Below are 15,237 nucleotides of genomic sequence, written 5' to 3' on the forward strand. Positions count from 1 at the left end.
GAGATTAGAGCACAAGATACACCATAGTGAATCACTAGAACGACAGTAAATAACACAATACACAGCGGACTCCAGGGGGAGACCGAACCATATACTAAAATAATGGTATAACAATCACGACTTCACTAGACACAGTGCCTAGAGCTCGTAGAATCGCTGGGACCCCAAGGAACCACCCAAAGTAGTGACACAGGGGACCTACGGAGGACGGGTGCAGTGTGAGAACACAGACTCGAGCTCCATAAAACTCTATAGGAAAGTCGCGGTTGGAAAATTACAGTTTAAGGACACTTCGGAGAGGACTTCAAGCACCCCTTTTGGAACATAGAAGGTTCTAAGGCCAGCACCCTTGGGAGTACCGAAGGTACCCGTGTTACCTATCCCAGAGGAGGCTGGTGCATAGCGGTCTAGTGGTGTCGAAAACCCTCGTCGTTTTCAATGGAGTGATGCGAAGAAGTGCTGCTGCCAGGAAGATGAAAAGTGTCTGGTGGAATCCAAGCCTGGATCCGAGGTGAGAAGAACCTGAAAGCAGAGGGGACAGAGTCTGGGTCACTTCAGGGTGACCAGGGGCTCGGTAGACGAATGCCCACCGATGTCGGGTGCTTCAGGTGAGAAGATTGGATGCTTGATTCTGCAGCCACGGGGACCAGGAGACGTTGACAATGACCAAAGTCTGGAGGTGAGCTGTCCCACAAAGGATGTCGAGTGCTGGGGAGTCAGTGTCTGAATCGAACACCAACAAGCCTTGGCAACAGCAACCCACGCGGGCAGAGGAAAAAGGTTACGGTGAGGACCAGCAAGGTCCTGGGGACTCTCCAAGCAATGGAGAGTCATGGCATGTCTAGAGCAACTAGGAAAGCCAAAGGAAAGTCAAAGTTACCTTCAAAGGGACCCACAGGCCAACAGACCAGGGTTCGCAAAGGGACCTCGAGCTGAATCACGAAATACCAGCCCACGGAACACTCGTGGAGTGTAGGCTGGAAATCTTCAGTGGAAATACTGCTCGGGGTCAGGACTATATGTAGCCCAAAGCACAGACTCAGGGATTGCCAAAAAGTATTTGCTGCTGCTAAAGTACACGGTGCACAGGAGATTTGCAAGCAGATTAACTTTCCAATTAGAGAACTACTTCAGTTGGATGCCCGACCCGGGTGCTCTGGCAGTGAACGCCTTTCTCCAACCCTGGAAAGATGTCAAAGTGTACCCCTTCCCACCCTTTGCATTGATCCAGGCAGTTCTACAGAAAGTCAGACAAGGTCAATGCTGCCTTGTCCTAATAACCCCCTTCTGGCCTTCTCAGGCCTGGTTCCCCACCACTCTAGAACTAGCTTGCAACCCCCCCCCCCTTCTTGATTCCTGTCTTAGAGAATCTCCTAACAAACGTAAATGGAGAAGATCACCCCCTAACTCAGAGCGGGAGTTTCAACCTACTTGCCTGGAGAGCATCAGGAGATCCAATGAAATCTCAGGGCTTTCGTCAACAGCTGCAACTCTCCTCGGAGAGTCTTGGGCCCCAGGCACCCACTACAGATAAAACAATATATGAAGATGCTGCGTACGTTGGTGCATGGAGAGGAACTGGGATTCCTTGGAGGCACCTATTGTTGACATAGTAAACTTCCTTGTAGAACAGTTCGAAAGGGGTCTCAGCTATAGTACGATCAATTGCTATAGATCAGCTATCTCTGCTGGCCATGCCCTTGTCAATGGTAAAACCATAGGTAAAAATGTTGTAGTTTGTCGAGTAATGAAGAGTATTCGATTGAGGAGACCCCCTAAACCTAAATGCGACTCTCTTTGGGACGTTAAATTAATTCTCGATCGCTTCTCTATTTGGCCTAATAATACTCAATTGAACAGGAAATTACTGTCCATTAAACTCGCAACTCTGCAATGTTTAATCTCTTCCCAAATTTGAACTAATTAGAAGAACCAAGACTATCACTGATTCTATGTTTTATCCACGGTTTGATTTATTCCCCCAAACTATGTGTGGTAGATTGCATGAAAGAGTACGATCGGAGAATGAATGGTCTTCGTACCCAGGGTGTATATCCTTTGTTAAACCTCATAAAGATATAACCTCTACTTCCATTGCCAGATGGGTTAAAACAGTCATGAGTTTAGCAGGTGTTAATTTAAGTAAATTTCAAGTTCATTCACTCAGAGGTGCTATGGCCAGTAAATCTTTCTGGTCTGGTGGTAAGTTGGGGCTTACTTTATATATTCTTCTCTCTGTGTACATTTTATAGAAAATGTTCTCTTTAATCTCAAAGCTTACTGTTGAAAAATGTTTTTAATAATATTAATTTTTATTATATAATTATATTTGCTTTGTGCTCTGCTTTTTATTATATCCTTTCTGGAATTGTTTACATTTATTTCTCTTTTCAGGTAACACTTCATAATTTCAAGAAGTGTGGCCTTTCGTTTACTCCTTCATCCTCCTTCATCCTGCGTTTTGGTTTGGTTTGAGAAAAGTGTTTAGAAGACTAAAGTTTGGGACTTATTGCCTATTGTACATTCCTAGTGTTCTGTTCTGGAACTCTTTACTTTCTGACGCATCTGTCAATCCTTGCGTCATGGTGCGCCATATTGTAAATACGGCACATCCACGGTGACGCAAGGATTTGGCATGTTGGCGCAGGGAAAGTGACGCATCTCGACAGATGCGTCACTTTCTTGTAAATCTGCCCCTCGGTACTCAGTGTGAGCAGAGTTCAGTCTTAGCTTTTCCTTCCCGGCTCCATTCAAATATCTAAGCGTTATGTATCCTTCACCTAGGCACATAAGGCTTAGATATTTCTCAATCTCTTCTTTCACCCCTTAGCTCTCAAGCTCCTTTCTATTTTCCTTTCTTTCTGCATTATTAAGACAGGTAGGGAATGCACAGAATTATATAGGCAAAAAGCAATTTGGTTTAGCGATGCAAACCCTGTAGCAGAACTACTAGTGTGTTCCTGTTTAAAAAAAATATATATATCTAAGCATTTTGTAATAAGCAAAAAAACGTGAGGTTCACACCACACTGTGCACATTTACACAAGAGTGTGTAAGTGTTTTTGTTTTGTGTTCAGTTAGACATGAACTGTGCGGTTTATGTGGTTTGCAGAAAGAATCTTATCTACTCTCCTTCTGTCACATCCTGCTTGGGAGTGTTTAGGAAGAGCTGCACAAATATTCAATAATGCACAGCTTTGAAAGACTGCTGACCTGTTAACTTTACCATTAGTTCATCCCGCTGATGAACTATGTATTAATATTGCAAAGTGTCTGGCTGCAGTACTTAAGCAACGATTATTTGTAAAACGAGTTGTGACAAAATGACTCGGTATATTCACAGTGAAAATACTGAAATTCAAACACTTCTCTACTGCATTTTCTGAAAACACCTGAAGGAGTCTTTTCATCAACGTATCCGTGTTACAAGCATGAAAAACACCTTGGCTGTGAACACTTCTTTTGAATAAATCTTTGCGCAATCCATATAAGGAAGATAGCTCCGTTTCCCAGTAATGGCACAGGATATGTGTGGTGGGAATGTGGCCCCACATACCTGCCTTTGAGTGAGGGCTGAGAGAGTATAAAACACCCAGGTGTCCACAGAGAGACATCTTCTGGCTCTCCCAGCGTGACCGAGACTGCCAGTGTACTCTCTCAGCCTGAGAGACCGCCTCCTGCTTCACCTGAGAGTGCCCAGAGACAGCCAGAGCGCTCATCTAGAAAGCCAAGCTGCTGCTTCATGTGACGGTGACCAAAGACTGCCAGGGTATTGTATCATGTAGTAATTGCATTTATATAGCGCTTACTACCCCTGATGGGGCGCTGATGCACTTTACACCGAGCAGCATGCTGCCCCGGAACCAAAGGCTAGTAGTTAGTCAAGTGTTAGTGGTTATTGTTAGTTACTGGGATTAAACTAGGGTGCTCAAGCAAACCATCCAATGCATTCTTTCCAGTTTCTTTGTGGTAGATTAAATTAATAACATTAATCTCTGTGCGCTCATTATTGGGGAGGGGCGGACGGATGGTTACTGGGGTTAGTAGATGAGCTTGAGGTGTTTAGGGAGCTGCACCCCCCTCCCCCCCCCCCCCAGCGCCTTGAGACCCTCACAGGTGAGCAGATTGCTTGAAAAACCCCTGATTGATTGACTTGAAGATTTTTCACAGCATGCGTAGGATGTGGAAGCAGGAGGTACGCTCTGTGTTGACATGTTGAGCATGTAGTCTAGAATAATCCCTACATTTCTTGCGTGGACTGTGGGTGTTGTTCCTAGCTCCAACAGCCACCAGGTGGAGTCCCGTGGTGAGGTCTTCTTGCCGAAGGCCAGCACTTCCTTCTTGCCAGAGTTGAGCTGCAAGCAGTTGGTCCGCATCCAGTCTGCTCCTATGGTCATGCAGTTGGTGAAGTTAGTTCTGGCGGTGGTTGTTTTCTCCGTCATGCGGAGGATGAGTTTGGTGTCATTGGTGTGTTAGATGATGATGTCTTGTGATCTGAAGATGTTGGCCAGTAATGTCATACATGTTAAAAAGGGTGGGGCTGAGGGACAATCTGAGTGGGACTCCGCATATCAATTTCTTGGTCTCTTATGTGAAGGGTGGCAGCCTGACCCTTTGGGTTCTTCGGGTGAGGAAGGAACAGATTCATTTGAGAGCGGATCCTTGTATGCCAAGGAGTCTTTTGTTGAGGGTGTTATAGGAGACGGAGTCCTAGGCCAAAGAGTGGTCGAGCAGGATGTGGGCTGCGGTTTCTCCTCGGTCCAGGATGATTCAAATGTCTTTGGTGGTCTGATTTGTGCTGTCTTGGTGCTGCGGTTCTTTCTGAATCTTTATTGAGTGTTGTGTAGAAGAAGGTGAAGTTTGAGGTGGGTTTCGAGTTTCATGTTGATGACCTTCTCAATCACTTTGGCTGGATAGGGAAGCAGGGAGTTGGGTCGGAATTTGCTCAGTTGATTCTAGTTGACTGTGTGCTCCTTGAGGAGGACGTTGATTCCTGCAAGTTTCCATTCATCCGGGAAAGTGGGGTTTTTGATGGAGATGTTGATGATGTGGGTCAGGATGGTGCTGATTGGTGATTTTCCCAGCTTGTAGATGTGGTGGGGGCATGGGTCCATTGTGGCAAATGTGGGGTTTGTCCGCCCAATTTCTGGTGAGGGTTATCCATTTGGTAAGGTAGCCATCTTGGGTGGTGGTGGGTAGGTTAGCAATGAGTTCTCTGCATAGTTGCTGTAGATGTTTGCAAATTTGCTATGGGAGTTAATAATGAGATGTTCCAAAGACATTAACCTATTAACTAAAACACTACAGACCTTCATCCTGTCTGGTGCAAAGGTGAACAGAGCAATATGAGAAGAGTTAGATGACAGGAGCGCCCAACAACTCATTGTGTTCTAATGTGCCATATTCTGAGTACAAGTTGGTGTCTCTGGTGAGCAAGGCATGGAGACTGCTTTAGTGGCTTTGATTAACACAGTTTGACTGAAAAAAGAGAGGCTCGACAAGAATTGGGTTAGAAGATATAATGTCACGCAGGACAAAAGGCAGGAGGATATAAGGAATTAAGTGGGGCTGGTGGGGAACAGTGAAACTGTGCGAGCATGTGGATGTCCCTGTGATGAGCACAGATTCATCAAAATGCTTGTGGATAGAACACCATTCCTTCTTTAAAGACAATACAAATTTAGAATTCTTTAACCCTAAATGCAAGAAACGGATTCAGCACCCGCAAGTAATCAGAGCTATAAGAACAATATGAATAGTGAACAGACTCCATCAAAGTTTTTCCTAAAAAGGGTTTCTTTATTCACAATGTTCTTATTCTTTTTAAAAACTTTTCTTCTCTGAATTTCAATGTAGCCAATGCGCTTTGTCCCTAAACAGAGACTTCCTCAGTGCTTATTAAGGTAATTGCACTCATGTAGACTAGAAATGTCAAGAATCTAAGGGGCATATATTATCAAGGCGGCGCCATGAAAGTATCGCCGCTTTTGCGTCCATTTTCGGGCGAAAAGCGGCGATAATTTCATAGCCTTATCAGCAAAGACACGCACGTGTTTTGCTGACTTAGCGCCCGTTACAACAATGCCCAGCTTTGCATCACTAATGAGATGCAAAGTGGGCGTGACACAGAGATAGTTCTAGGAAAATGTCGCTAAGCGACATTACTCCAATTATCAACCTGCACGCTAACCTGTGCAGTGATGATGAAAGGAGCGCTAACCGCGCTCATCACAGGTTTCTTTACACCTGATTTTCCTTTGACTAAACAATGTTAGCCAATGGGTGGTGGATTATAGGGCTGAGACCACCCAGCCCTATCAACAAGGTAACCCCTGTGCCTGTGCGTTTATCGCTGGATTTCCAGCGATAATGGCACCTTTTTCCAACTATCGCTGGTTTGTTTATCGCAATCGAGATAAGTGTCGCTGATAGCACGCTATCTCGGGGATATCAACCAGCGATAGCCGGCGATAATTATCCTAGCGCTAAGTGCGCTTAGCGATAATTATCGCCGGTTGTTGCTGATATGCCCCTTAGTGTCTCAAAGTAATGGCCAATAAATGTGGAGAAATGTGATAGCTCTACCAGCGTAACAGATCTATTGTTTCCCTTGTGCAGGGTGCCAATTTTATTGCAGCACATCGTCTTGGAGTGTGAAATGTCAAGATCCAATCAATTGCAATGTCTCCATCTTATTAAATGTAACCTAGTCTTGGCCTCAAGACCTGTGTGTATCAGAGCTCACATATGGCGTAATGTGGCAGGAACCCGAATTCAAAGAGAAATAAAAGAAGATTAAAAAGATTGTAAAAAAAAGACTTGATGGAGTCTGTGCACTATGTCAGTTAAATTGTTCTTATATATCTTATGATGACTGATGGATGCTGAAACATTTTCTTGCAATTAATCTATGGAGTTTTAGTCCTGTGTGGAAGATTAAGTGACTGGTCTTCCAGATCCGTGCACCACTCTCTTTGGACTTGGATAATCCATTAGATGATAGTGATAAGTGTGATTGTAGTTGCCTCAGTCTCTTCTTAAACATTCTTTAACCCTTTTTATCAACTGCATTTCCCAAAGTCTAATATTGTAAATATTAAAAAACACTTGTGGAAAATACTCCACCCTATTCCGACAAACATGTAATGAGGGCCTATGTTGTTGTTATGACATATATTACTGTTTTTCAAGTAGTCCATGGCCCTCATTTCAAATTCAGGGCTAAAACAGAAAAACAGAAATAATCCTATTTAAAAAATGTGTTTCACCAAACCCGGGGTTAGGGGTTTTAGAGGACCTGCTGGGGGCTTTGACCAGGCAAAAGCCCTTCACCGGCTTTGGTAGTATTATTGCCTTGATATTCGTAATGTGCATTCCTTTTCAGCAAATGAGCAAAGCAGATTTAAAATCAATCTTTGAAATAGATTTTCCTCATCAATATTCCAGCTATGGCAGTGCTTCAGATTTAGGCTGCGTAGATTAATATGATCCTTTTATGGAGCCAAACATTTGTCAACCAAAAATTCATTTTCTATAGCCTACGCATCTCAACTATATCCAGAGTCAACATCAGTGACCATCACCTCTTCTGCACTTCAGGGGATTGACACACATCTCCTCTCTTTCAGTGAAGCCCTTACTCCGGGCTCTAGCGCCGGATGCACCTGCTGGACCTCACCTGGTCCAGATACTTACCTCTTACCTGGAACCGGGACGGAAGTATAACCGGTTAAGAGGTGAGATGCCTCTTCTCCCATCCCTTTCCTCCACCTATTCATGTCCAGTAGTACAACTAACACACATATTCTCTATTACAGTGAAGCCCTAACTTGTACTCCACCGTGCTCCCCATTTCGGACCCCTTCGATTGGCTAATGAATACTTACTGTCAATAGTCAACCGGGAAGGAGGTACAACCGGCAGAGAGGTGAGATACTTTCCTCATCTCGCTTTCTCCACTCCACGCACCAAAGATGTCGACAAAATCCTTACCCTCTGTCTCCTCATCTGTCATTACACTTAGATCTTGATCTCCTTCCCATTGCCATAAAGGTAGGATTTTGCTACTTGGATCGGTGATTTCACCTCACGGCTTCACTGATCAGCTTAAATTGCGACTGGTCGCCACGGGTCGTGATCCCAGTTCACTTGTGGACCTGTCCTTACTCTCACTCTGTGCTCACGAGCGCTCTCTCCTCTACACTGATATGTTCAGCTCTTTCCCCACCTCGCTATCCTGAGTTCCCTTTTCTCACTGATCCTCTTCCCTTCTCCTTCTCCCTCTCCACAGTCCTTCTGCAATCTATTTCTTACTTTTCTCTCTAACTTTTCACAGCACCGGTTTTGTGTCACAGATCTATGCAATGCACAGTAACAATGTGTTATTTTCACTCATGCTCACGATGACTGCATGACCATTCACCGGGTAACCGCACCTGACATGTAGTTGCATCTTCTCGTGTAAACATAAACTATGATGTCACTTAGGGTGCTCACTCGCCAACACTGGTCGCCTTGTACGGTATTATCATGTGTTTACTGTCGGGTCATATTGACTTAGACATTGTTCTATTACATATCCTTTCAGCCCTGAAGAAGTCTCGGGGTACTTCCCCAGACGAAACATGTGTTGGCTGGGCAATCGTTCAGAATTAAAGAAGAACACAAAAGCTCCTGATTGTTTAATGTGATTTCTACTACAGGTTTGCACAGTGAATGTCCACTTGTGTTAACGTATGACACAGAGTAAATACTCGACAGCTAAATGCAGATTTGTGCACAGGCCCTTAGTAATCCTTAATGAGGAGACAAGCTTGTGTCAATCAAACGTACACTGTCATTTCATATTAACCAGATGCACATTTATAACCATTACAGAATAGCCTGCGAGTCCAGCTGCTGCTTCTCCTGAGGGCGACCACGTCTTTCAGGTCACACCGTCTAAGAGACACCCGCTTGTGCTTCACCTGAGAGACACTCACAGCGCCTAGCACCAGAGTCTGCTGACTTTAAGCGCTTACAGAAAGGTCCATCATGAGCACTATTCACTTCTTCGCTGAAGAGGGCTGCCAGGGCGCATCTTCTGCGGCTGTCAAACAAGATCTATCAGAGTTGACATCAGTTGGATTCCTGAAGCGGGCCAAGTCAATGAAAGTGAGTGGAAACCCCTGCGTCGTCTTTAAAGAGAAGGACTTCAAGGGGGAGTTTGAGCTCTTCCGGGAGGGGGATCACGAGTCTCTGGGAGGATTTAACAAAGAGATCTCCTCAGTGCGCTTGGTGAAGGGGGGGCTGAGAGATCCAGAAATCACCGTCTATGAGCAAATCAATTATGGGGGCAAAATAAACACCCTAACATCGCCTACCCCAAACCTGGATCCTTATGAAATGAATAACATGATCTCTTCTCACAAAGTTAAGAAGGGAGCCTGGCGTATCTACGCGGAGAAAGACTACGAGGGCGCCTGCATCGTGGCCCTGGCTGGAGACGACGTGCCCGACTATGTCAAAATCGCCTTTAAAGACAAAGCCAGCTCCCTGAAGCCTTACAAAGTGTGATAAGAGTTTCGGGGACATGCCCTGATTGGCCAGCTCCCTCGTGCCTGCCATTCACTTTACTTCACACGTTCCACGTGACAATCATCGGAATTTCTTCTCCATTGATTCCAGAATTTGAACTGAGCTGTTTTCAAAATCTCTGTCCTCATCTCCTGAACAGCTGTACAAGGTGTATATGCTTCTGCCTCACCTGTTTCAATCATCTGCATGAAATAAAGCAGCATTCACAAAAATCCACCTCTCATGTTGTCTGTGTGGTCTGTAGACCTGTCTGCTGAACTGCAGCCCACTGCAGAAAGACTTGTGGTTTACTGTACACTGAAACTGTGCTGTCTCCATCTAGTGCTACAACCTAACTTGGGGGTGAAACGGGGAAGGCTGGTATCAAAATGTAGCTACAGCTGCGTCCTCAAATAAAAGGCGCTTTCTTAGTATGGCCATTAGTGAGTTCCCTGAAAAATACAATGATCATTTACAGTCTAATGTAGGTTGTATGCACTTCTGTGTTGTATGTGAGAGGTCTGTGGACTAATGAGGGATGGAAGTAGAATAGACACACATGCATGCACACACACACACATACACACACACACACACAAGACATGCACACACAAACACAAACAAGTGACGCACAAATGACAAATACACATCCAATCCAAACCTAACACAAATGCACACACTTTATTTACTAGGTGATGACATGGCTGCACGGCTCCCTTTTTTTCTCCCTCCGCCTCGTCTTTACCTTACACATTTTGTCCAATCCCACCAGCAGGATCACTGAATGTGGTTGCATTACATCAACAGAACATCCACAGAACATCAACACACAAAGAACTAGTACATATGAAGTTCATACACTTATTACCTGGACTGTCAAACCCACACAACCTCTTCACAATTCTTAAGGACAAAGCCTTTGAATGTACTCACTGCACAGAGCTCCAGATCAGGGCACACAGTCAGCTCACAGGAACCTTTATACACACACACCAAGCTCTCCCTTTTTAAGTAGAGCTAAGGCCCACATGCTACCACTGTCAGACTACACCCTCCTAATGAACTCATCACATCCAGTGCAGGTGTACAGGGCCTGGGACTTGAGCCCTAAAGACACTGGGCATATTTACATGAAAATAGCTCAGAGTAGTGCCGCAAGCAATTTCACTGCCCTGAGCTGTATCATTTTGAAAACACAGGGATGCGCTGTATGAACAAGAATATGGCACATCCCTGTGCTCACCCCTGCGCCGGTGATAAGAAAGCTGCCTAGCAACAATGCAGGCCCCCTTTCAGCATGGCGAAGGGGTGCCTGCATTGCAGGATGATTGCACTTGTGCAAGAAGGGACACCTACCGGCACAAAAACAATTGTTACTGGTGTTTTGCTCCATCTATGTGTGCTGCAGAATGCAGCCCACGGAGAGAGAACAAACAACGAGGACAAATGGAGTATTTCTCCTGGTTGCGCCACTCAAATGCCTCCTTTTGAAAGGAGTTTGTCTTTGGCCCTGCCTCAGATTTACAGATCCTTGTAAATCTGGAGCAGTGTCAAAAAGCCATGGGTGTGACGTGGAAACCCACAACAACACCTATTGCACGCCCCTTTGCCGAAGAAAACTGCTTTGCAGAGGGCTATATTTACAAGGCTGTGTTACTCCACGCTAAGTGGCTTAGCGAGGCCTTGGAAATATGAGCTAGCAAAGAGCACCACCGGAGCGTCAAAAAGGTGACTTTCCAGAGACACTAGGGGCTTGTAAATATGCTCCATTGTGTCATCAAGTAACTCGAGGCGCTACTTGAAATAACAACAGCTCACAATGTCAACCAAGGAAACTTCTCCGCGAGCCTGAGCCTGGCCGTAATCCCTCAAATCCAAACGACACAAAGTGGGGGCAGCTCCTTTTCTCATTGCATAGCCAGGCTCTGGAAGACCCTTCCCCTGCAGCTACGTTCAGAGACCCACCATCTTACCTTTCGAAAGCACCTGAAAACCTGGCTGTTCCAGAACATCAACCTGTCAGCGCACTCCTCTGCACGCTCGGCTGCTAGCGCTGGGATGCCTTAGGGTAGCTATGCACTTAAGAAATGTTAACTAATAATAATAATAATTACTTTCACAGATCTCACTGTACATTTTAACTAGACCTGGGCAACATTTCTATTACACACGAATAATCAGAGTACGACATTTCTGAAATTATATGATTGCACCAGCTTGAGTAACTAAGAGTCATTTGGGGCACAAATTCTTCCACAGGAGCACAGGAGCAATGAACTCACTGAGAGGGAGCGGCTGCTGACTTCTGCTGTTTGTGTACTGTAGCATTTAGTACTATTTTGTTACTGCAAAATGTACTTTCTAGACCATTTCGGATGCAAGAATGCATTTTGCACTACGATAATAGCTCTAAATGCTGAATTATGCTTCTCACAGAAATACTCATTGTTATGGGAGGTAATTACACATAGTTATTCTAGAGAGGATCATGCAAGTTACAACCACCCCTAATTTTAACATGCACACCTAACTGACACTCATATGCATATAGGTTTCGAGAGAGAGGCTGCTCTAAATCATTACTACCAGTTGTAGCCGCAAGATGTTGCACTTAGGGCCTGAGTTAGTTGTTGGCGTGCACACCGCCAGCCTGCGGCGGCGCCGTTAGGGAAAATACTGACAACCAGGCGGCATCTCGGCTGCCATATTATGATATCACCGAGGGGCAGGCGGTGTGCCTGCAGCGCAGTTATGACGGCAGACTGCTGCAACTCTACTTAAGAGCGCAGCCAATTTCAGCCATGCTAAAATGCATCTGGGTGGTCAGGTGCACTGTTTCCCTGTAGCACGGTCTACAGGAGCAACAGAGTGCGCAACCGTGCAGATGGAATGGGGGCATACATAGGTGTCATCCTGATGGCGGTGCCCATGTTGGCACCACCACCATTGACTGACGCTCTCCCCACCGCTACCGCCATGGGAGCTCAGATCTTGGCTGTGGAGGCTGTCTTGAGTTGGTCAGATGGTGGTCTCAGAGCCTGCATCTTAATCAGCCCATCGGACTGCCAGGTATGTGGGCAGTTGGACCGCCAGGTATGCAGGCGGTCAGAGCACCAAGTATGTGGGTGGTCAGACTGCCAAAAACTGATGGCGGTCACAGGACCACCAACAACTAAATCAGGCCCTTAGTCTCAGCCCACTCTTATTGTTATTGTCCTTTGCTTTTTGAAAAGATGCTTTCTTTTTTCTTCACTATCAAAATTCTTCTTCCCTTGGTTTGGCTCTCCCATGAAAGACAAAGAGCACTATTAGAGTTGTCACTTTCCAAAAGCAACAGTAGAAGTTTGTCTTTATTACTTTCTCAAGACTTGAAGCAGATGTCGAGCCTGAAACCTTTTCTGGGACACCACTCTCAGAGCCTGCACGGCCAGCTGCAAACAGATGGGATCAGGTGCAGAGCCATGCTCTGTTCAGGTGGACAACTTCCTCCCAGTGATGACAAACACTCAAGTGAAATAAAATTAAAATAATGCATAGACATGCCAGCACACATGGTTAAATCATGTGTCACACCGCATCTTCAGACAGTCAAATGGTAAAGAGCTGATATTTCAGTGACCACAAAGTGAGCTGGACACTCCTGTATAGAGTGGGCTTGCAGCTTGGGTGTGGAGGCTTCACACAGTGCACATCCATTACCAGTATCACAAGCTCCCCGGATGTGTCTTCAAAAACGCTTGTGTGTCTGCTTTTGGGCAGGCGCGAGGGGGTTCAAATAAAAAAAAAACGAATGGTCATTAAACACACTTCCAACCCATCTACAAGTATTTCCAAAGTTCTGGGGGCAGATTTACTATGATTTTGCATCACGGTTGCATTGTTTTTGTGATGTAAATTCATTTTTGGTATATATCAAGAAACGCAAAGCCACTTTGCTTGCCTTTCCGTGGTTTGGTAAAGTACCAAACTGCATAGTGCTGCCTTGTGTTACCTTTCATTGTGAAGCATTCCATGGGTGGAGCATGGATATTCCCATGCATTCACCCATACATTTTGGCACATTCACAGATTTACAAAAGCTAGTAAAACTCGCAATGCGTCAAATGCCGTGCCTTCCACAGTTTATTTATTTATTTATTTTATGAGTTTTATATAGCGCTGGCCAGACCCGGAGGTATCTGAGCGCTTTACAAGAGTATCAACAGAGGTACAATAAATTACACAAAGTTACACAATAAAAACAGGGGGTAAGGACATGAGAATACTCGAGGATGGCAAACGAAGATGCTAGGTGAGGGAACAAAAAGCAGTGTGATAGCAGTAAAAGCGGCAGAGAATAGGAGACAAGAACAATCTATGGGGCAGGGGAAGGAAGAGGGGGGACAGAAAGAAAGGGAAAGGAAGGCAGATAAGGACAGGAAACTGAAAGTGAAACAAAGCGAGATAGGGAAACAGAGATAGTAACGAGTTCGACAGCAAGGAGTAGGTCAGAGGCACAGGGGAGATGATAGAAAGGTCGCCCGGCTGGGACAAGGGAAGAGGTCAGAGATCGCTAAGATGGCGGATCAGGTATGAGCGAGTAAAAGAAGCAAGTCACAAAATGGCGGAGAGCACAAGGGTCCAAGTCCGAAAGTCAAAGCGAAAAACATTCCCAGAAACCCCAAGAGCAAATTTAGCAGTGGGCTACCCGAGGGGGAAAAGGGCCAGAAAGTCAGGAGGGAGAAAGGCAGTCGGCTCCAAAGTCACGGCCACACCGTCCATGAGCAACGGCTCGGGGCACCGGGGGCAACTGATGGAGCGCGGGTTACCAGCTCTGGTCATGTGAAGAAAACAACCTCTTGTCTAACCTATTTTAATTGTTAAAGATAGTTATTCATGCCTTTGATAATCCCCAGAGCCACAAGATATTTCAAGGATAACTTACTCTTGAATCTTATTTATTGGTTTTTATTTTTAATACACATCATTTATAAAATTTCATTTAACACATAATTTATGTACAAAATAAACATTGCCATACACGTATTTTTCCATTGAATTGGATGACAACAATTTATAAGAAAGGAAGAGGCACATAGAGACAAAAATCTTTTTTGATTCAAGTAATTGAATTTAGAGAGACAAATGAAAAAACATTAAGAGAGAAACCCCACAAGAACATACCATCACACTATCATTCTCACCTGTCACTCCACCCTTGCATACTATCAATCATACCACAAAAAGGTTTCCTTTTTTTTAAATTCTAAAACTAAAAAGCCACATCTGGTGTGAGATCCTGTTTGAGTTATAGTTCAGGAATTGATAAGATTCGAGAAAAACACAAAAGATTTTGGTTAAAGCATTAGCATAAAGTTTCTACTATAGGTCTCCCAGATATGTGGTCGCTGGTCGGTCTACGCACGTTTCGGAGACTATATGCGAGTTTCCTGTCTCCTTCTTCAGGACCAATATATTTTTTTAAAAGGTGTTCTTTATAGTCTGTTCGGCGGTAAGGAGGGGTTCTCTATGTATAGTGCAGCGAAGCAAACTCTCTGGTTCAAAAGAGACTGATCCGTTTGTCAACTTGCAGCATGAGGGAAAAGAGCTCTTTGGGTTAGGCTCTGTTGCCTGTCATAGGTTAGTTTGCACAAGAGTTAATACTTTTCAATCTGTTAGATATATGGATCTCCTTATATTCTT

The 15,237-nt window shown here is 44.8% G+C and overlaps 1 protein-coding gene across 1 annotated transcript; it reads left to right on the plus strand.

Annotated features, from left to right (window-relative positions):
• Positions 1-3,641: 3,641 nt before the first annotated feature.
• Positions 3,642-9,753, plus strand: LOC146863376 (epidermal differentiation-specific protein-like). The gene is made up of 2 exons (XM_085643362.1): positions 3,642-3,769; positions 8,878-9,753. The coding sequence occupies exon 2, from the start codon at positions 9,034-9,036 to the stop codon at positions 9,553-9,555; it is 522 nt and encodes a 173-aa protein (XP_085499488.1). The 5' UTR covers positions 3,642-3,769; positions 8,878-9,033; the 3' UTR covers positions 9,556-9,753.
• The last annotated feature ends 5,484 nt before the right edge of the window (positions 9,754-15,237 follow it).

The sequence above is a fragment of the Triturus cristatus genome, chromosome 2_2, assembly GCF_964204655.1.
Source record: "Triturus cristatus chromosome 2_2, aTriCri1.1, whole genome shotgun sequence".
Lineage (NCBI taxonomy): Eukaryota > Metazoa > Chordata > Amphibia > Caudata > Salamandridae > Triturus > Triturus cristatus.